General features: G+C 39.1%; 3 protein-coding genes across 3 annotated transcripts; 2 read left to right on the top strand and 1 right to left on the bottom strand.

Moving 5' to 3' along the window:
- Positions 1-2,097: 2,097 nt before the first annotated feature.
- Positions 2,098-3,967, top strand: LOC129752125 (uncharacterized protein K02A2.6-like). Its single transcript, XM_055747917.1, has 2 exons — positions 2,098-2,281; positions 2,361-3,967. The coding sequence occupies exons 1-2, from the start codon at positions 2,098-2,100 to the stop codon at positions 3,965-3,967; spliced, it is 1,791 nt and encodes a 596-aa protein (XP_055603892.1).
- A 5,527-nt stretch (positions 3,968-9,494) lies between these two features.
- On the top strand, positions 9,495-13,404 carry LOC129754574 (protein disulfide-isomerase A3). The gene is made up of 3 exons (XM_055750713.1): positions 9,495-9,819; positions 11,484-12,329; positions 12,391-13,404. Exons 1-3 carry the CDS (start codon positions 9,674-9,676, stop codon positions 12,860-12,862), a joined length of 1,464 nt encoding a protein of 487 aa, XP_055606688.1. The 5' UTR covers positions 9,495-9,673; the 3' UTR covers positions 12,863-13,404.
- Positions 13,405-13,607: 203 nt separating this feature from the next.
- On the bottom strand, positions 13,608-17,975 carry LOC129754573 (DIS3-like exonuclease 2). The gene is made up of 4 exons (XM_055750712.1): positions 17,838-17,975; positions 16,223-17,320; positions 14,047-16,161; positions 13,608-13,986 (listed from the first exon to the last, which is right to left on the bottom strand). Exons 2-4 carry the CDS (start codon positions 17,315-17,317, stop codon positions 13,765-13,767), a joined length of 3,432 nt encoding a protein of 1,143 aa, XP_055606687.1. The 5' UTR covers positions 17,318-17,320; positions 17,838-17,975; the 3' UTR covers positions 13,608-13,764.
- Positions 17,976-20,970: the final 2,995 nt, after the last annotated feature.

Raw genomic sequence — 20,970 nt, 5'->3', positions numbered from 1 at the left:
GAGGTTCCATTTATTTTTCTTGTTTAAATGTGTTGCTCAGAGTTTTGCCAAGAACCATAGAAAAGTTGGATGTGAGTAGAATAGTGCAAGCAGAATAGTGCGCTCCTCCTACAACTGGGTTAATTTTTTTATTGTATAGAAACTTTTAGAGTTTCTGAATCAGTGCACCGGGTTTCAATACAGAAAGCATGATCAGAATGTTGACTTAGCGGGGAGCTAAGTTTGATTGATTTCATTGAGATTCCAGGAGTTATGCTATAAAGAGTTTGTGTTTGCTCAATTGCAGGGAGCATAGAGCGTTGAACGAAGAACTGGGTTGTGATCATGTAATACTGATATTACAGCAGAATGATAAGAAGCCACAATTTCGCTTCTATTGCAGGGAGCATAGAGCATAATTTTCAACGTATTATGATACTGAGTCGTACATGTCTGAGGCGGGGGAGCCTGGAAAATGATGCATCATAGCAGGGAGCTATGTTGAGGTCTAGTGCAGGGAGCATAGACATATGTGAAAGTAGCTGGCAGGTAATTTGGAATTGTCCAAGAGCAGGGTGCCTAGGACGATAGATGGAATAGCAGGGAGCTATTCTACACACTACCAAAAAAAACTGTAAAATTACATCACATATGATGTAAATAAAAAGAAGCATCATATATGACGGAATATTCAGTGCTAGTTGAAATTACACGCCAGTATATTTGGAACGTGTAAAATAAAAAATGATGTAAAATTTAGCAACGTGTAAAATAAAAATGATGTAAATTATAAAATCACTGAATGTTGGAAGAAAAACTTTCCAATTGGAATTTGTTTTGTTTTATTTATTGTTAATATGATTCAATACTGGAATTTTCACGTCTCTTAATGAAAATAAAACTCATCTATAATTAATATGATTCATTTTATTAAGCGACAAAATTTTTTTTAACACACATGCATTATATTTTATTTCTTTTATTTTTTCCGCGAAGTACCGGATCCAATGTTGAACACCGTGGATCCGCTTCCAGAACCGCATCCCTGCTTTTCGGATATCTCCGGGAACCATCAACACCGATTAACTTACTCGCGCGCGGGGAAAATACTTTGGCGCACGACTTAACAGTTTTTGTCACATTTGTCTGGTCTTGTTCTTCACAGTTTATAATTTTACATGACATTATCACGTTCAGTGTATTGTAATATTTTATGTCGTGTAATTTTGAGAAATTTCCAATTCAGTGTTGTTGAGAATTTCGTGTAACCAAAAAAAAATTGTAAAATTACATCACATATGATGTAACGAAAAAGAAGAATCACATATGATGGAATTTTCAGTGCGATTTGAATATTACACGTCTGCAATCTCAACAGACGTGTAAAATTTGAAAGACATGTAAAATATTAAGACGTGTAATATTTAATTCGCACTGAAAATTCCGTCGTATGTGATGCTTCTTTTTATTTACATCATATGTGATGTAAATTTGCATCAAATCATCGCGTTCCGTGTCAAGTAATATTTGTGTCATTAGAATTCAGTGCTGTTAAGGATTCAACAGTTTTTATTTTGTAAATTTACATCAATAAATCGCGTTCCATGTCATGTAATAATAAAGGTTTTCAATTTCAGTGTCGTTAAGGATTCAGATTTTTTTTCTGTGTATCTAGTGAATTGAAGCTTTAAATGAGTTTGTGAGTAAACTGAGCAAAGAGATGCTGTTAGTAATAACTGGTTTTGGGGTTGTCTGTCAGGATGTAACTGAAATAAAGTTTTTAAATTTGCGTCTTTTCAAGTTTTCTTAATTTTTTTTGGAGACAAACAAGCTATCCAGACAGAAGTTGTTATTGTAGAAAATTATGTTGTGGAACATTCTAAAAATTTTGAACCAGTTTATTTCAAGCATTGCTGGGGGCTGTAGAGAAAATTTAACATTGAGATTGTTTTTTTCTATTTACGGTTTCAGATGGATGAAAGTAGACCGTTGCCTATGTTCAGATGTGAACAAATCGAGAACAGTAAACTGGCCAAAGAATGGCGGGAGTGGAAAGATTCGCTGGAGTTTTATTTTGACTCATATCAAATAACCGACCAGAAAATCAAACGGTCCAAAATGTTACATTTTGGGGGTCCTCAGTTGCAAAAAGTTTACAAAAGTTTGGAGGGCACTGAAGATTTTCCTCTGGTTATGGTAGAGAAGCCTTGGTATGATGTAGCAATCAGTCGTTTGGATGCGTATTTCAAACCGCGTCGTCAAGATGTTCTAGAGAGACATAAGCTACGCACTATGAAGCAAGGTATGATTTGTTTGATTCGATTTGTCTTTTCATTATTTCAATTCAAGATCTAACTTTATTGAACGTTGCAATCAACTAGGTACGAATGAGAGTTTCGCTCATTACGTTCTGCGTCTGCGCCAGCAACTGATGGACTGCGGATTCGAAAAGTATTCAAAAGAGGTCCGCGTTGTTTTGGAGGAGATCATGCTTATCGACGTTATTGTGGAAGGATGCAACTTACCAGAGCTTCGAAGGAAGATTCTGGATAAAGATCAGTCCTTGTCAGATATTGAGGCCATGGGAACTTCGCTGGAGAGTGTACGACATCAGGAAAAGGAGTTCAAAGCTGGAACGAATATGAATGATGGTGGACATATATCGGTTTGTGAAGTCGGAACATGGAAACCAAAAGCAGAACGCCAGCAAGGAAGAATTCTGAAACGAATTGCTGTTGGGCCTCGTAAAATTTTTGGTAATGGACCCGAAATTATATGCTACGGTTGTGGACGTCAAGGACACATTTCTAAATCACAAGTATGTCCAGCAAGAGATCAACCTTGTCGGAGATGTCAGAGGCTTGGACATTTTGAGAAAGTCTGCCGGAAACGCGTTTTTAATTCGCGAAAACCAGATTTTTCTAAAAAAGTTGATGCAATTGAGGTAGATGAAAACATGCCAAGCCAAGACATTAAATCTTGTACGAGGTCACTTGAATCTGAAAAAAAGCTGTGTTATACGTTCTACACGGGATGCAAAACTAACGTGTTCAAGTGTGCAATTGGAGGTGTTGCAACTGAAGTGTTCATCGATTCGGGTTCAGACGTCAATATAATAACTTCTGAGACATGGACAAAGCTGAAAGCTCAACATGTTAACGTAGACAAGTGCGAAAAAGGAAGTGATAAAATCCTCAAGGCCTACGCTAACAATGAACCACTTCCTATTTTGGGAACATTCGAAGCCATCGTTGAGATTGGGAAACGCGCATCAAACTGTAAATTCTTCGTTGTTGAAGGTGGACAAAGAAACCTGTTGGGAGATGAGACCTCTAAAAATTTGGGAATATTGAGAATAGGATTGGAAGTGAATCAGGTGATGGATGGAACAGATGTGAAGCGTTCTCCGTTTTCTAAGATTTCCGGTGTTCAAGTTCGTGTTCAGATGGATCCAAAGGCAGTTCCAATCTTCCAGCCATTGAGACGAGTACCGATTCACCTTGAAGCAGCAGTGACCGAGAAGTTAGACGAACTTCTAAAGCGAGACATAATCGAAATTAAGGAAGGCCCGGCAACGTGGGTTTCACCGCTTGTGGTCGCAAACAAGGCTAACGGATCAATAAGATTATGCGTGGATTTACGACGTGTCAACCAGGCAGTCATTCGCGATCGGCACCCCATGCCTGTTATCGAAGATGTTCTGGCCAGGATTGGAAGAGGGAAGATCTGGAGTGTACTGGATGTTATGGACGCGTTTTTCCTACTGGAGCTTGATGAAGAAAGTAGAAATGTGATGACGTTCATTACTCATCGTGGGCTTTATCGATTCAAGCGCCTTCCCTTCGGTCTTGTCTCTGCTCCTGAAATATTTCAAAGAACCATGGATCAAATACTAGCAGACTGTGAAGGCGCTTACTGGTACCTTGACGATGTAGGAGTCGAAGGAAGCACCGTTGAAGAACATGATATTCGTTTGAATAAGGTATGATGACATAAGTAAATCTTTTGCGAAATTTCTGAAATAAATAACTCAAATTGACATTGTAATAAACTCATTTTTTTTAACTCCATCTTTATCACTTACCATGGTTTCAGGTCCTTCAAAAACTTAAAGAAAGGGGAGTTGTTCTGAATTGGGAAAAATGTAAAATAAGAGTTACGGAATTCGATTTTCTTGGGCATAGAATCAGTTCTCAAGGCATAATGCCATCAGATGCTAAGCGAGACGCTGTTATGGATTTTCGCCGTCCTGCAAATGAAAGTGAGGTCCGAAGCTTTTTAGGATTAGCTAACTATATGGGTAAATTCATTCCGAAGCTATCAGAAATGGATGAACCACTCAGAAAACTCATACAGAAAGGAAATCAGTTTCGGTGGGGTGACGCAGAAGAGATGGCGTTCAATTGGATAAAGACGACGTTATCTAAGGCTAGTTGTTTAGGATTTTTTAGAACAGAGGATGAAACTTCTTTGTTTGCGGATGCCAGTCCAGTTGCTTTGGGCGCTGTTTTGATTCAAACTAATGAGCAAAGAGGTTCAAGGGTCGTATGTTACGCTTCCAAATCTCTCACCGACACAGAAAGAAGATATTGCCAAACCGAGAAAGAAGCTTTATCTTTGGTATGGAGTGTAGAAAAATTTCAGTTCTACCTAATTGGTAGGGAGTTTAACTTACTCACTGATTGCAAAGCTCTTACTTTCTTGTTCGCACCAGCATCTCGTCCCTGTGCCCGAATCGAGAGATGGGTGTTGCGCCTCCAAAGTTTTACGTATAACATCATCCATATTCCGGGTGAGTCTAACATCGCTGACGTTATGTCGCGACTGTCTACGTCATCTCCAAAACCTTTTGATGAAGCAGAGGAGTTAGTGGTTCGAGAGATTGCTTCTGCTGCTGCCCAGACAATCGCCTTGACATGGCAAGAGATTGAGACGGTTAGTAAAGAAGATGAAGATATACAACAAGTTATAGCCGCATTGAATTCCGAAACCGTAGATGAGTTACCCTTAAGCTATAAGACAATATTTTCCGAACTTTGTTGCGTGAATAACGTGTTGCTGAGAGGAGATCGGATTGTAATCCCAAAAAGACTTCATCAACGTGTCTTACATCTGGCTCACGAAGGTCATCCGGGCATGCGTATGATGAAAGGACATTTACGCGCAAACGTGTGGTGGCCAAAAATGGATCAAAACATTGAGCAATTCGTGAAATCCTGTCGCGGTTGCACTTTAATTTCCGCACCTGGCCCACCAGAACCAATGGTCCGGAAGGAGCTTCCATCGCGACCATGGGAACAAATCGCTGTTGATTTCTTGGGACCACTCCCAGACGGTGAGAATCTTTTTGTATGTGTTGACTTCTACAGTAGATATTTGGAAGTAGTAGAAATGCAAGAAATCACAACAACCTCCACAATTGAACAGTTGCTTATTATATTCTCTCGATATGGACTGCCAGTGGTCTTGAGAGCAGATAACGGACCCCAATTTATTTCTGAGGAATTCCGTCTATTTTGTGAAGAACAAGGGATTCGGCTTGAGAGTACTATTCCGTACTGGCCTCAAATGAATGGGGAGGTAGAGCGTCAGAACCGCTCTATTCTCAAACGGCTACGTATTGCGCAAGAGCTTGGGAAAAATTGGCGGAAGGAGCTTCGTCAATATTTGCTAACTTATCATTCTGCGATACACCCAACTACAGGAAAGTCTCCATCAGAACTGATGTTTGGGCGGCGATTACGTACCAAGTTACCCTGTATCCCTGTGGAGGTTTGCGAAGATGAAGAAGTCAGAGATCATGACCGAATCCAAAAAGAAAAAGGTAGGCTGTATGCTGATCGTAGCAGAAAAGCTAGATACAGTAGCATTGATATTGGTGACCTAGTGCTTGCGAAGCGAACTAAGAAGGATAACAAACTTGCTTCCGATTTTTCTCCTGAAGAGTTCAAGGTTACAAAAAGACAAGGAACTGACGTTATGATAAAATCAACTACTTCCGGAAAGGAGTTCAGAAGAAGTGTAGCCCATCTTAAACGCATAGCATCTCAGTCTGAAGCTAAGGATCCCTCCGATGAAGGTTTAGAAGAAAACCAAGATACTTCAAATCGGATAACAGCACCAGATTCCAATGAAACTCTTCCCAATGAACGTTCAAGAAGGACAAAGGTTGAATCAAGCCGATTGAAGGATTTTGTAACATATTGACATCTCTAATTTGATTTTTAATTTCTTTTAAATGAAAGGTAGGGATGTAGGGTTGTGCATTTAATATATACAATTTGTTAACACCTAATTATTTACAGACCTTGCGCCACGAGTTTAAGTAGGAGACAAGGAGAATGGCAACACTGTATATTGGATGCGTAGATTTGGATAAGCGTGTGTAAGAGGAGAACGAAGGCGTCTATCGGTGTGAACAGTGCGTGAACGGAGCGGCCGGGATATATTGTGACGGTAGTGATATTAAACGGACGAGGAGGACCCTACACATTTTACGCCATAATAGTTCATTATTTTATTCAGATATTCCGTAGATGTTACCGTTTACAAGCTCTAGCTTTATTAACTGACAGATCCTTCCTATTTTTATATCATTACTACAATATCCTTCGGCCACATAATCCGTTTCTTACAAAATGTTTTGAACAAACTTAAGTGTTCGTTATAACTCTTTCACATACACATATTCTCGAGACGGATCCGAAGAGTTCAATTAATCAATTTATGGAATCAACTTGATTTAAAAAGCTTTTCATTCAGTACTTCATCGTTAACTTAAAATCATTAAAATTTGAAATTTTCTCATCTTTTCATCTAATTTTTATTTTTGGTTTTGTAACTCTCAATTTAATCTATGTTTCGAGGTTAATATTTAAACACTACTACAAATCTTAATGCAGTCTCAACTTATTGAAAACTCTACGGCTAATTGATTTGACCAGAACAGAATTCATTCGAAATCGACCACATTGTTAATATTCAAATCGGAACTATTATCTTTACTCATCTCCAAACTTCATTTTTGACTTTCCAGACTTTTGGTTTCCGCCAAAAATAATAATGCGTTTACATAACGTTGTTCACGCAATATCCGCCGAAATCAAAATCAGTTTTTATTGTTCGTTGTAGTATTGTCATAGTTTTCCGGTGTTTTTCAATTAATTTTCAATTCTATACTCAACTATAGTCCTACTTGACACTGGTAGTATTAGTGGTAAAATTTCTTTTTCGTTTCTGTACTATTTTTTTTTGGGGAAATTTTTTTTTCTCTATTAGTTCAACTGCATTCGAAATAGTCGATTTCGTTAACTTAAGTAGATTATGAGACAACTTGTCATTCAGTTTCTCTATCTTATTCCTTTTTTACCATTCTTCCACGGATTTATGTAATCCAGAGTTGGAATCCACCAAGCTATCAGAGATTTCTATCAAAATTTATCGACATTTTTCAATCCACTGTCAGGTAATTTAATCGCTTTGTGCACGGCAGCCTTACAAAAAAATAAACTTGATTCAATCTATCAATCCATAGTCGGTATCGAGCTTCCATGTATCCTTTTTTAAATCCGAAGTCGGTATCCGCCGGACTTTCAGAATTAAGGCACCGGTATCCGCCGTTTTTTTCCATCCAAAGTCGGTATCCACCGAACTATTAGGTCCTATTCACCGGTATCATTCAGTTTTTTCTATATTATAAATCGGTATCCGCCGATCTTTTGAGCCTAGTCATCGGTATACACCGGTGTCTTTCTCCTCCAACCCATGATCGGTATCCGCAAACCACGGAGATTTTTATACCGGTATCCGCCGGATATTCGTAGCCATAGTTGGAACCAGCCGAAATATGGCAATTTTTATACCGGTATCCGCCGGTTTTCATCCCATAGTCGGTATCCGCCGAACTATGGAAATTTTTATACCGGTATCCGCCGGTTTATCAACCCATAGTCGGTATCCGCCGAACTATGGCAATTTATATACCGGTATCCGCCGGTTTTTCAAACCATAGTCGGTATCCGCCGAACTATGGCAATTTATATACCGGTATCCGCCGGTTTTCAACCCATAGTCGGTATCCGCCGAACTAGGGAATTTATATACCGGTATCCGCCGGTTTTTCTTACCTAAGTCGGTATCCGCCGAACTTGGGCAAAACCACCAATCTGGTGTCATGTGCAATTTCCTCGTCACTTGCACAATATTTTGTTTCACTGCTGATCGCCATTTTGCAAAAATATTTCATTGGCGTCGTACACTTCACTAGTTTCCTCACTTCCAGGAATTGGGGAATCAACACTGTGATGTCCCGTACTGTCACGGTCGCCAAAATGTGGGACCTGTTCCGGAGTCTATCGGAGAACCGGAGGACAGTCCGGATTTTCCCTGCGGAACGTCATCTCTTCGGATGTTCACGGAGCCGCAAAAGCGCCAAACCGTTCTGGCGCACGGCATACTAACGAACTGACGATTGATTGGATCTGCGGCGAAATGTGCGCTTGAGAGAACGAGAGGGTTCGAGCGAGAAGCATATCAATCATGACAGGTCGGACGATGCTGGCAAATAGTGGTGCCAGTTGCTTTGTTTGACTTTATTGAACATTTGCCATAATTCCTTCTCCTATATCCCACAATACCCACCTTGGAGAAACCCTTCGAGCCATCACAGTATTCAATAAGAAGCAATCGACTCCAACGCCGATACCAATGCAAACGCCAAAGTCGACGCATTTGACGGTGCAAAATATATAAAAATGTTCATCAAAGTAATCACAATGCATTAAGCTCTTGTGTGTATGGAATACGTATTCTTAGCGTAGGTTTTCTATTGAGTTAAAAAAATTGCTTTTTGCTAAATTTCTCATAACTGATTTTTTTTTTTTTTTTGTATGATCTAAAATATAGAAGAATTCATTACAAGTAGTAGAAGTCATTTTTTAACATTTTTTTACAACACATTAAAAAAATGCTTTCCGAAATTCGAATATTTTGCAGAAACACTGCTAAAATGCCAAAGATAAACTAACCCGTAGTCAGAATATTGAAAGCTTTTGGACATAAACTTTACTAATTGCTACACAAGTTATTTAAAAAAAATACGACTGATCACTTAATTGAACAATAAGACCCCTCAATTTTCCATAAATTGTAATTTTGTTCCACATCCCATACATATCGTTCGAAATTTCATAACTATTTTTGACCCTGCGTTTTACACGGTTCGATTGAGGTTAAGCGCAATGTCTGCCTATCTTTTCCTTTACCGGCCATTTTAAAACGACCAATCGATAGCAAGATAATTTTTACTAACGTAGTGTTTTTCAAGGGCACCATTTCTCGAGCCAACCAATCAGCGATCGCCAACAGAGCTATCACTGGGAGGTGGATTCTATCTTCCCTGCCTATTTATCTTGGCTTCCAAGCATCCATGCGACAGACAAAGACAGCAGCATATTTCTGCGTCCCTTACTCCAGTGGATCAGCGGCGTACCGGTGCTTCGAAAATTTACTTCATCACCGTTGTGTCAACGTCATCCACCATTTCGCACAGTCCGGTCGAAAGAGTTGGCCACGTCTCGTTCTCGGATAGTTAAAGCTGCTGGTGCAGTTCTAGGTACAAAACCGGCTGGGTGTGGATAGTTAAGTGCTCAAAATAATTTAAGGGAGTTTTCCGGGCCATCTTAGCTACGGGAATATGTTTTCCGTGAAAGTGTTCTGCCTGCTGGCTGTTTGCGGCCTAGCACTAGCCGGCGAAGCCGACGTGCTGCAGCTGACCGATAGCGACTTTTCCACCCGAGTCGGCGAAACAGAAACTACCCTGGTCATGTTCTATGCCCCCTGGTGAGTAGAAGTTCCCATTTTTCTTTATGGTTAAATTGATTTAATAATTACGGTTAATTTGGAGTATAATCACATGATCATCATTTGCGGTAGTGATTACAGGTTTGAGCTTCGAAAATGGGATAAAGTAAATTTTTCCAGAAAAAATTCCTATGATGAAATAATATTCATTTATCTACCCACATATGAATATCCCTGTTCGATTAGCAAAAGTTATTTTTTCTGTTTGCTACTTATGATTGATAAAAATTTATGAATCTATTTTAATATTCTTTATTCTTGTTATTAATATTTATCAAACTTTTAAAATAAATTGGTCAAGCCTGAAATGATTTGAGATTGGTATTGTTATATCAGCTCATTCCAATACATATTAAAAATCGAGGAAGTATTGCCTTAATGGACAAAATTCCTATAAAAAGGGGAAAAAGAATAGAATTTTCCAAATTAAATATCAAAATTTAATGCTGAACTTTTTTTTGGTCGATCAAGAAAGTAAATGTTTTCAATGAAATTGTTTTAACCGATAGATTCTTGATAACACTATCATGTTGAGGTCGTTATAGCTTTTCTTTGCTTTTTAGTAATTGAAAGAGATAAGTAATCAGAATACTTCCTTGCATTTCTATCAATCTCCCAATCGACCGGGGTCCAAAATTATCAGTATTGATCATACAACATTTACTTAACAGTACTTTGAAACCCTTAAATGGAATTATTACTCAGGTACCCGGTTGATTTCTTTTCAGAAATTTTTAAAATCTGTTTATTGAAGCAACAGTTGAAAAAATTCTTCAAACTTCTATACAAATCACATCTTTCGTAGTACCCACCTAGCTCGTGTATTTTTTATGCATTTTAATAGAATTAACGGTATTTTTAACCAAATTCTTGAAATGCGGAGTTCATTGCTATTTTTAGGGGTTTTCATCCCGATCACCGATTAACCGGACTCTTCTGATAGCAAAATTTTATCGATAACCGAAAAAGTCATCATCGCAGAAAAGTTGTCCCATAGGATCCCACTACAAAGACTGAATGTTCCCCTCAGACCAACGCATTTCTTACAAGGCTACGTATATAGGCCATACTAGGCTGACACATTCCTATTTGATCGACAGTTTTGAACCGCAGAAATCGCAGTTCTGTGGCGCATTATTTTTTAAATTTATTTGTTAAAATTAACTTTTTCAAGTCGCATTCAACCCTTAATATAGAAGGACTAGATTTAAAGATATAAGAAACCTTTCATCATTTTAATAAAGGCTAAACATTGGAGACTTTGTAAACTTTCGATCATGTTTGATCGCAAAGTGTCCCAGACACAACATTTTTTTATTTGTTTTACAAATGATCACAATGCAAACGAACATGTCTCACTTCCATTTCAACTTGAATAACTCAAAACGGTACAAAACTGCTGAACAAATTGTTATTTATTTTGTTTTGGTTTCGCGATGGATTTTTGACCTACTCCTTACAAGTTTACACTTGTTTAAACTATTTGAGCTCGAATGGCCGGTTTAATGTACAGCTGGAATTTACAGTTGAAACTCTGCCAATTGTTATTTTTAACAGCTTTCTGTAAGGTAATCAGCAAATATTTTGATATACCACTCGACTCGACGAGCTTTTGAATGTTTCGTGTTGTTTTCCCTCGACAGGTGCGGCCACTGCAAGAAGCTGAAGCCGGAATACGCCAAGGCAGCCGAGCTGCTCCGCGGTGAAGATCCTCCGATTGCCCTGGCCAAGGTCGATTGTACCGAAGAGGGTAAGGAAACCTGTAACAAGTTCTCCGTTTCCGGCTACCCGACGCTGAAGATCTTCAAGAATGGTGAAGTCTCGCAGGAGTACAATGGCCCTCGGGACGCCAACGGCATTGCCAAGTACATGAAATCGATTGTGGGACCCGCCTCGAAGGATCTGCTGACCCTGGCCGCGTTCGAAGATTTCCTGAAGAAGCAGGAAACGTCGATCGTTGGTTTCTTCCAAAAGGAATCGGATTTGAAGGGTGTCTTCCTGAAGTACGCCGACAGCCAGCGCGAACGATTGCGGTTTGGTCACTCTAGCGCCAAGGACGTGTTGGAGAAGCAGGGTGAAACCGATGCCATTTTCCTGTTCCGTGCGAAACAATTTGCTAACAAATTCGAGCCAGACTTCGTCAAGTTTGAGGGCAAAACCAAGGATGATCTGACCACTTTCGTCAAGGAGAATTTCCACGGTCTAGCCGGTGTTCGCAGCCGTGAAAGCATCAATGACTTTAAGAATCCGCTCGTTGTTGTGTACTATGCGGTCGATTACGTTAAGAACCCGAAGGGAACCAACTACTGGCGCAACCGAGTTCTCAAGGTGGCCAAGGAATTTGTTGGTCGCGTTAACTTTGCCGTCAGCGCCAAGGATGACTTCCAGCATGAACTGAACGAGTATGGTTACGATTACGTCGGCGACAAGCCTTTGGTTCTGGCTCGGGATGCCAAAAACCAGAAGTTCATCATGAAGGAGGAATTCTCGTGAGTATAGATAACGTGCTGTTTTAGACACATTCGAATTAAATCGTTACGTCTTTTACAGAGTTGAAAACCTACAAGCTTTCGCTGGAGAACTGGAGGAAGGATCTCTGGAACCGTACGTGAAATCTGAACCGATCCCGGAAAGCAATGACGCCCCTGTGAAGGTAGCTGTCGGTAAGAACTTTGAAGATGTGGTCATGAACAACGGCGTTGATACTTTGATCGAATTCTACGCCCCGTGGTGCGGTCACTGCAAGAAGTTGGCCCCGGCCTACGATGAAGTAGCTGAAAAACTTAAGGACGAAGACGTGTCAATCGTTAAGATGGATGCCACCGCCAACGATGTCCCACCGACATTTGATGTGCGTGGATTCCCTACCCTGTACTGGTTGCCCAAGGACTCGAAGAGCAGCCCGAAACGCTACGAAGGTGGCCGGGAGGCAGATGATTTCCTGAAATACATTGCTCAGCATGCAACCAACGAACTGAAGGGATACGATCGTAAGGGAAATCCCAAGAAGGTCGAACTGTAATCTCAAAATAGCAACAACAGATCAGGCCAGGTTTTCATTCCGCCTTTTGAGAAAATCCAATCAGCTATTTAAAAAATGTAAATTTCTCCTTGAAAGCATCTGGTTTAATGAATTTCGTTAACTGTTTACCCTCTTTGTGTCTGATCCTAAATGACTGATCATTTAAGTTTCTTCCATTAAGAAAAAAAAGATTAATTATTCGCTTCATTTTCTATCTACATGTTGTAACACGTATGCGCAAAAACGTGATAAAAATTGCATTTATACACTATTCCAACTTTGAAAAGCTAATCAAACATATTCGTATTCAGGTTGTAGAAGAAAAAAAGATCAACATTTGCCTCGGTGAGTGAAACAGTTGATTTGTGTTTTCAGATCGAATTTCAAACATTCTCCTTTACCTTAATTATCTTACGCAGCGATACATAGATACATAATCGTAACGAGTTTGATGATGTGGAATTAATTCTTTATGTGGATTAATTTGATTTATGTGAGAGATCATGAAAGTTGATTAAATAAAGGTCTTATTTTTTAGATTACGCAAGAGCGTTCGTATTTCGGTGGAACGAAAAGAAATCTCCCTTTCCGCGAAGTTGTTGCGTAAAACTTCGATAATGTCGGTGTTCAAGTTTTTTTTATGCCAAAAACATATTTGTTCCTATACATTTCTCATAATTCTCCTTGTAAGCTCACTTTGCCGTAATGTTATCAAAATATTAAAATCAATAACATAAAACAAAAGTTAAACATGATAAGTATTTTATTGTGTCAAAATTTCAGTTTTAATCAACTGAAGATAAAAATAAAAGTCTACCTGCGAATAATTGAACAACAGCACGACTGTACGAATCAGAGCGAAGCTGCCGATCGATCTAGCTAGCGCACCATTAGTGATTTGCTCATGTCTTGCTCGGGTTGGTATCCATGCCTTCGGCTTTTGATTCCACCGGTTGCCACTTGGTCACCACAACTGCATCCTTTTTCATCGCAATGGTGACCCGCAGTTTTGCGAACAACTTCACATCGATCGGTGCACTTGCTTTGTTCGGTGTAGCAACCGTTTTCTGAGAAGCATCCTTCTTAGGTTTTGCGCCGGGTTTAGCCGCTGCTTTGCTGGGGCGCTGTTGCATAATCAAGAATTTTATAAATCCGTTTTAAATTTATAATCTCATTTCTCTTACCTTGTAACTGGCCTTCAACACAAGTCCTATCTCAATTAAAACCAATTCCATTTGTTCGGACCCTATTTCCAGTACAGCAGCCTCCGTTTCGATGGCCTTAACCTTGCGCAAGTAGTGCTTGAAGTACAAAAGTGAACTGGCATCGCCAGCAAGTTTGGCGTAGTATTTCTTTACGTTGCAGATATTGGTTAGCTGGAAGAAATCGTCAGCTGTTCGGGTCGGTGGCTCCGTTAGTTCAAGGGCTGCCGAAAGCACCCGATGCACCATACAATCGGCATACCTTCGGATGGGACTGGTGAAATGCGTGTATTTGGGAATTGCAAGGGCATAGTGGTAAAAATCTTCCTCTTGGTCTACGTTCGAGGAACAGAAATAACGGGCCCGTTGCATAGGTTTCGCGATCAAAACGTTGATTGCCGCTCGCGTAGCGTCCGGGTATGCACTACCATTGACGAGTTGTTCAATCGAATCCGCCAAAGACTTAGAAGATTCGATGTTAAGAGAATAACCATGCTTGGCTAATGATGCCGCAAGATTGTTGATCTGATTATCATTCGGTGGAGGATGGAATCTCAGAATGGACTGATCCTTAAATTTAGAGTGAGTGAACTCGGCGACAGATGTATTCGCTAGAAGCATAAAATCTTCGATCATCTGATTGGAGGTGCGCAGTTCATAAACCGAGAAGGCTGTCGGTTCCCCGGTTTTGGGGTCCAGAGTGAATGAAAGTTTTGGTTGGTTGATTTTCAGACAACCATTCTCCATTCTTCTAGCACGAAGTTGTAGAGCAATGCTTTGCAGTTGATTGACGATTCCACTCAGAAAGTTTGGTGTGTATTCATGAAAAATCGGTGGAAAATCATTGGGATCCAAATTTTTGCTAGGATTATCTAACATGACCTGAGCATGTTCATAGGCTAGTTGAGCACAAGAATTGATCACAGTTCTAGCGAAACGCGTTTTCACGATCTGGGCATCCCTCGTTATTTCCCAAAACACTGAAAAAGCTAGTTTATCTTCTCCAGGCAACAGCGAGCAAAGGAAACATAGCGGTTTCGGCAGCATGTGGTACACACTATCGACCATATAAATGGATGTGGCTCTGAGTTTCACCAGTTCATCCAGTTCGGAACCTTCTTTCAAAAAGTAAGTCACATCAGATATGTGTACGCCGATCTCAAAATTGCCATTTTTGAGCACCTTACAACTGAGGGCGTCGTCTAAATCTCTCGCCGTCAAAGGATCTATTGTGAAAACACATTCACCACGCAAATCTTCCCTTTTATCGATTTCATCTTGCGGGATTTTGAACGGTGATGCTGGAAGGCTGTTGATGATCTCCTCTGAATACGACGAAACATCTAGTTCATACTGCACCAATACGGCCTGAGTTTCCGTCTCCAGTTCACCTGATTTGCCGATCGATTTCAAAATGTTCCCAATCGGTTCGTCATTATGCCATTCAAGAATTTCTGCTTGATAAATAACCTTTTCAATATCTTCGAAATTATTTTTAAAAACTGCATCCGGCCAATTTTGTCTATAAATTCTGACTATCGGAATTCTAAAATCCCTCGGGCGAAAGCTCAGGTAATGCGAAGATTTTCCATACTTTTCGTTTGGCGGCGAAAACATTCCAACGCAAGTGCGACTGTTTTTTCTCTCCAAAATATCCACCACAAATCCCCAATTGTTGCGCATCCTCGAATCCTTACTATCTTCCGAACCCTTTGAGGTGTTCAAAGCGCCATCTTTGCCTTCCTTCTCATCGTTATTGTGCTTGACAAATACACGCACTATGTCACCATCCATGGCGCACTTTCGCATCAAAATCGAGTTGATATACACATTGGCCTCTCGTGTCGGATCGTCCACAAAGGCTTGGGCATTATTATTGACGTTGACACGGATGGCACCTTCCACCATGTAACCAACATCTTGCTCCAACAGCCGATCGACTAACTTCTTGAGAGCAGCCTGGTTTTCTTCTGTCATATAACCATTTTTCTCGGCTTTGGATACATTTTCCAGCGTGAGTTCCGGATTGTAATCTTCCTTTTCCGTTACTTTCCCATTGTTTAAAAGATAAGAAACTTCATCCTCGAATGTTCGCAGCTAAAACCAAAACTGTCTAATTAATTTTAACTTGTAATATTTTCCAAAAAAACCTAGATACCTTTCTTTCTCTGATTTTATTAATGTTTGTGGCAGCCATAAAGGGACTACTAATCTTCAAACTGTTATCCCGTTGCAGGGCTTCCGGTCCGTAGCACTGAACCAAAGCCCGATTGCTTAGTTCCGTTGCGAAATCGTAGAGCTTTGGTTTGATGTGTACTTCGGAACCGGTAGATTTCAAAATGCCATACTCTTTCCCCAGTTTAATTAGATAGTCGTTCCGATGTTTTTGATCGAGTGTTAGCAGTGTCAGTAGCATCTGGTATTCCGGTTTATACTTGTTGGATTTAGGTTGCTGAGCTGCTTTAATATCCGGATCGCTAGCAATAGTGGATGAGCTTCCAGATTTTTTACCATCAGAACTTTTTTGTACTTTTGCCGGTTTAATTTCTGATGTACCCGCTTTAGTAACACCTACAATTGAAGTTTCTTTTACTTTCGCTTTCTTGGGTTCTGATGTACTTGCTTCAGCCGATTCAGAATCTTGAATTTGCATTTTTTTTAGTTTAGCTGAAATATTTTTCATTTGCAATTTTATTGCTTTCTTCTGTTTGTTTATTTCTTTTTGATCCAATGAGACTACTGAAATTGAGCTAGATTTCTTTTTGCTGTTAGCAGCTTTGTGATTTTCGTGGTGCATTGATTCGACCTTGCTGTGATCAGATTGGGAAATTTCACTCTTAGTCGAAGATGATCCCTTTGAAGTTTCCGGTACTAGTCCATCAACCGCTCCATCCAACTTTTGGCATTCTCGTTTTTTAAGTTGCAAGCTTTTTTTGAGTTTTTCCAAGTTCTGCAACAGGATGTTGTTCAGTTGATCAGGATTTTTTCCTTCATGACTATTTGAGCCTTTTTTTGTAAGCTTCTGTGACTTTTTGCCTTTTTTCTTATTTCCACTTTCATCCAGTGGCTTATTGGCAGAAACCAACTCAACGAATTCAATTCCCTGTTGTGCTCCATCTGAATCCGCATCATTAACGTTACCATCTTCATCGTTGGGCAAGGGATCTGTGGAAGGTTGAGTATTTTCCAACATTTTGGCAGTGTTCTTCTTCATATCTTCCATAATTTCTCGCACGAAATCGTTCTCCAACATATTCTGGCGGAATGAAATTTTACAAAAAATGTATTAGGTAAATCTTTTGTTAACATTGGTAGAGAAGTTCTTTAAACCTTAAATCTTTTGTTCTTTCATAGAAATCCACCGAACATGAATTGGGTGATGACAATAGGAATAACTAATTTAAATCAAAACGCAAACATTTTTAATCTTATCAATAAAAACACAAAAACTAAAGAAAAAGATAAATAATTTATCTTTTGTACCTTGGCAATACTTTACATTGAAATTTCTAGTTTTTGTGTTTTTATCGATAAGATTAAAAATGTTTGCTTTTTGATCAAAATTAGTTTTAGTGATTATCTAAAAAAAACCTTCTAAAAAGTTAAGCTTGACAGTGTGAAATTATTTTCGATACATTTCATCATCAAGCGAAATGGGTCCCCGGAATCATTAATCAAGATTTGAATACCAAAATTTCGAATGCACACCAAACAATGAGATTTACTTTTAAATTATTGGTTTCGGCTACAGAAATTTTTCGAAGAATACTTACTGATTTTTCAATACACTACAATTTTGTATTTTAAAAGTACAAAAAACACAAAAGAATTAACTGGAAAATAGAAAAAAATAAATTTTGCTTTCTAAATGCAGCTGACGCGTTTGCAATGTTTTTATGAAATTATTTTGCATCTCCCACAGTGGTGCCAGTAGAACATTTTCAATACAAAATTTCCAAGCGTTCGCATTGTTTCAAGCGTTTTCGGTATACAAGCCGCAACCCACTTCGGAAAATTTTAAAAGTTTTTCAGTTTCAATCCCATTTCGTAGGTATTCAAATATTTTCATGTAGAGACGAAATATTTGATGTTTTCGAACCAGAATCTCAGACACGAATGCCACAAGGATGGCGAAGGGTCGTACATAAAAAATAACCAGAATCTAGCTTTATAATCTAAGGATTCCTTAGTAAGGAATTCATTTCAGTTTTTTTTTTTTAATCAAAGGTTTGTTTATTAAGGCATTTTACTTATAAAGTTTCATTTTGCCGAGTGTATCACTTAACCATTTCAGTTGTATAGTTATTATATTCAACTTTTCCACCCAGAACCTCTATATATGATTTAATTTCTATTGTTGCCAAGCCATGGCAATCACTTCGGTCTGCTCGATGTCTGGCCAATTGATCAAATCTGCTATATTTTGGAAAACATATGGCACATGTATAATATTGTGATTAAACATTAGATTCCGTGGACAATTGAACGATACGCACGGAGTGGGGTTTGAAAAACAAAACGTTTCAAATTTTCATTCGACCTTACGGTTGGTAGACTAAAGAGACTTCATGTTTACTATAGGCTCGTGCTCGTTATGGTAGACATTTTCGTTGCTATTGATATCTTTTTTCCGAATAGTCAGAGAGGACATGATGCACGTTGCTTAATATGAAGAGCATCCCTTAAGAGAGTTCGCCTTCCTTTTTTTTCAAATTCCCAAGAAAAAAATGAAAATGATCAAAATTCGAAGTTGATTAAATGCAACAACCCATATAGATATAGGATATTATAGATTATAGTGTCTTGAAAAAAAATCTGTTGGCTTCAGGTCCGTCTGGTCGAATTCCAATTGTCTATCGTCTATCGTGTCACTAAAATGCTTCGAGTTCTCTATAACTTTTCTCATGCGCAAAAATGTTGGAAAATGCTAAAATTTTGAATAGAATTCATTTAGTTTTTGAGATATCATTAATGAATTGATTTATTAAGTCTAATTATGGCAAAGCAAACTCATCTCATTTTTTAAACTATAAATTTCTTTCTGTAAGAAAATTGCTCAAACAATTTGGCATCCTTGCATCCAGCATTTTTCCAGCAGTCGATAGCAGCGCCACTCCAATAAACAGCGGTGAATCTGAGAACCATCAGCTATTTGACAGTTTTTCAAATCGAATTTTTGCATCATTTTTTCACGTTGGCTGCCTGTAAAATGTTGCCGGAGTCATCATTTTGAAAAGAGTGATAATTTTAAATTAATTTTTGAACACCTTTAAATGACACTTTTAGTGGAAAAAGTAAAACATGTTTTACATCAAACATGTTTAAAATAAATAGTGTACCTATTTGAACAATTATTATTCAAAAGGCTCCTGTGAAATTGGGTATATTTGAAAAATATCTTTGCTGAAAACTGATATACAATTGGCAGCACGTCCGCGAAACAGATTCTTCCAGCCAGTCTTCAATCGGCCAGCCAGAATTTCAGTCTTTGACCGTTCGTACGTTTTGTTCGTCGCCGCCTTTTACCGCAGGAACTAGAAACAACAAAAACGCGAGTTTAGACAGCGCAGCAGTGTTCACTTTTAATCAAATTCAAATCTATCGGGGTTTAAAAGCTAGTGAAGTAGATTGTTCGTTAGTTTTGTTCCCTCTACGCCCACCCCTGATCTAGAACGGTTTTTCGGCTGTGTGCATCCTGTTAGTGCAAAGTGTACTTTCTTGCGACGTACCTCTATTTGGCTGATTGTGTGTGCAATCGTGACGGTCTTCTCGGTCTGGCTGGATTTTGAAGTTGCCACCGCGTCGCGGAATTTTCGTTCTCTCGAAAAGTGAGTTGTGTTTGGCGGCTTTGTGGCCGCCTTGATTTTTTTTCTCTGGATTTGGATTACGCAGAAACGTTTCCAGCTTGTGTGCCGCCGAAAATCCTGTCCGGGGCGATGTCCTGTTCCGTTTCGATTATTCCATCATCGGACTGGAATGTCAAATTCTTGTAATGGGCTCATTTTTTTGGTGAATCTATAGGTATATGTGTGATGGTGCCCACGGTTAAGAAGAGGGAGAAATGCACGAACAAGAACAAGAGAAAAATGTCTCGGCACTGGTCGTGACCGTCGTAGGTTTTGCATGGGATGGTTCCATCGAGACAAGTGTGGAAAGTGTTCAAGCCTCCGGTTTAAACCGATTCTCGAAAGTCAGTAAACTCGTTTGTTGGAAAATGTAACTTAAACACTGTCAATGTTATCCACGAATCCAAAATTTTTGCGGATATTTTATTTGTTTTAAACAAAGGTATTAAATAATTTTGTTTTCTGTTTATTTATCTAACCTAACTATGATTTTATATCGATGGGTTGACGTTAAATCAATAAAGAATACAATCAGGTATGCATTGGGTACCGTTTACCTGATTATTGCACGCATTAAACAGCGAGAGCTGAACAGACAGTAGTTTTGAGACATCTTGAAGGAACCGGCTGCCGTCATCAAGCAACGCAACACAACAGCACATCTCTCTTGTTGCACATTTTTATGTCGCACAGAAATTTGTCGTGAATGTGGTAGTGCGGCTAGCGGCAGTCTGGTAGCAGAACGGTGTTGAGGTATCGGGATTTTGATCAGAAACAATCGAGTCATAATTCATAAGATTCGTTTTCGTTCCTTCTCATAAACACTCAAATATTGCCTCTATTTGAAAAAAGAACGTAGGTAATCAATTATCCGTATTTTATATTATACTAGCTGCTAGCTGGTAAGCTTCGTTTTACCTTTAAATAAATAAATCGTAATAAATGTTATATTTCATTTAGGTACACGTCTTAACCTTAATCGTGCTCGCGAAACGATTTTTAAGAAAATCGGTAAAAAAAATGTACGGCTTGTGTCTCATTCAAAGTTGATTTTGTATGG

This window comes from Uranotaenia lowii, chromosome 3 (assembly GCF_029784155.1).
Source record: "Uranotaenia lowii strain MFRU-FL chromosome 3, ASM2978415v1, whole genome shotgun sequence".
Lineage (NCBI taxonomy): Eukaryota > Metazoa > Arthropoda > Insecta > Diptera > Culicidae > Uranotaenia > Uranotaenia lowii.
The sequence above is the reverse complement of the archived record's forward strand: the minus strand, read 5'-3'. Positions and strand labels throughout refer to the sequence as shown.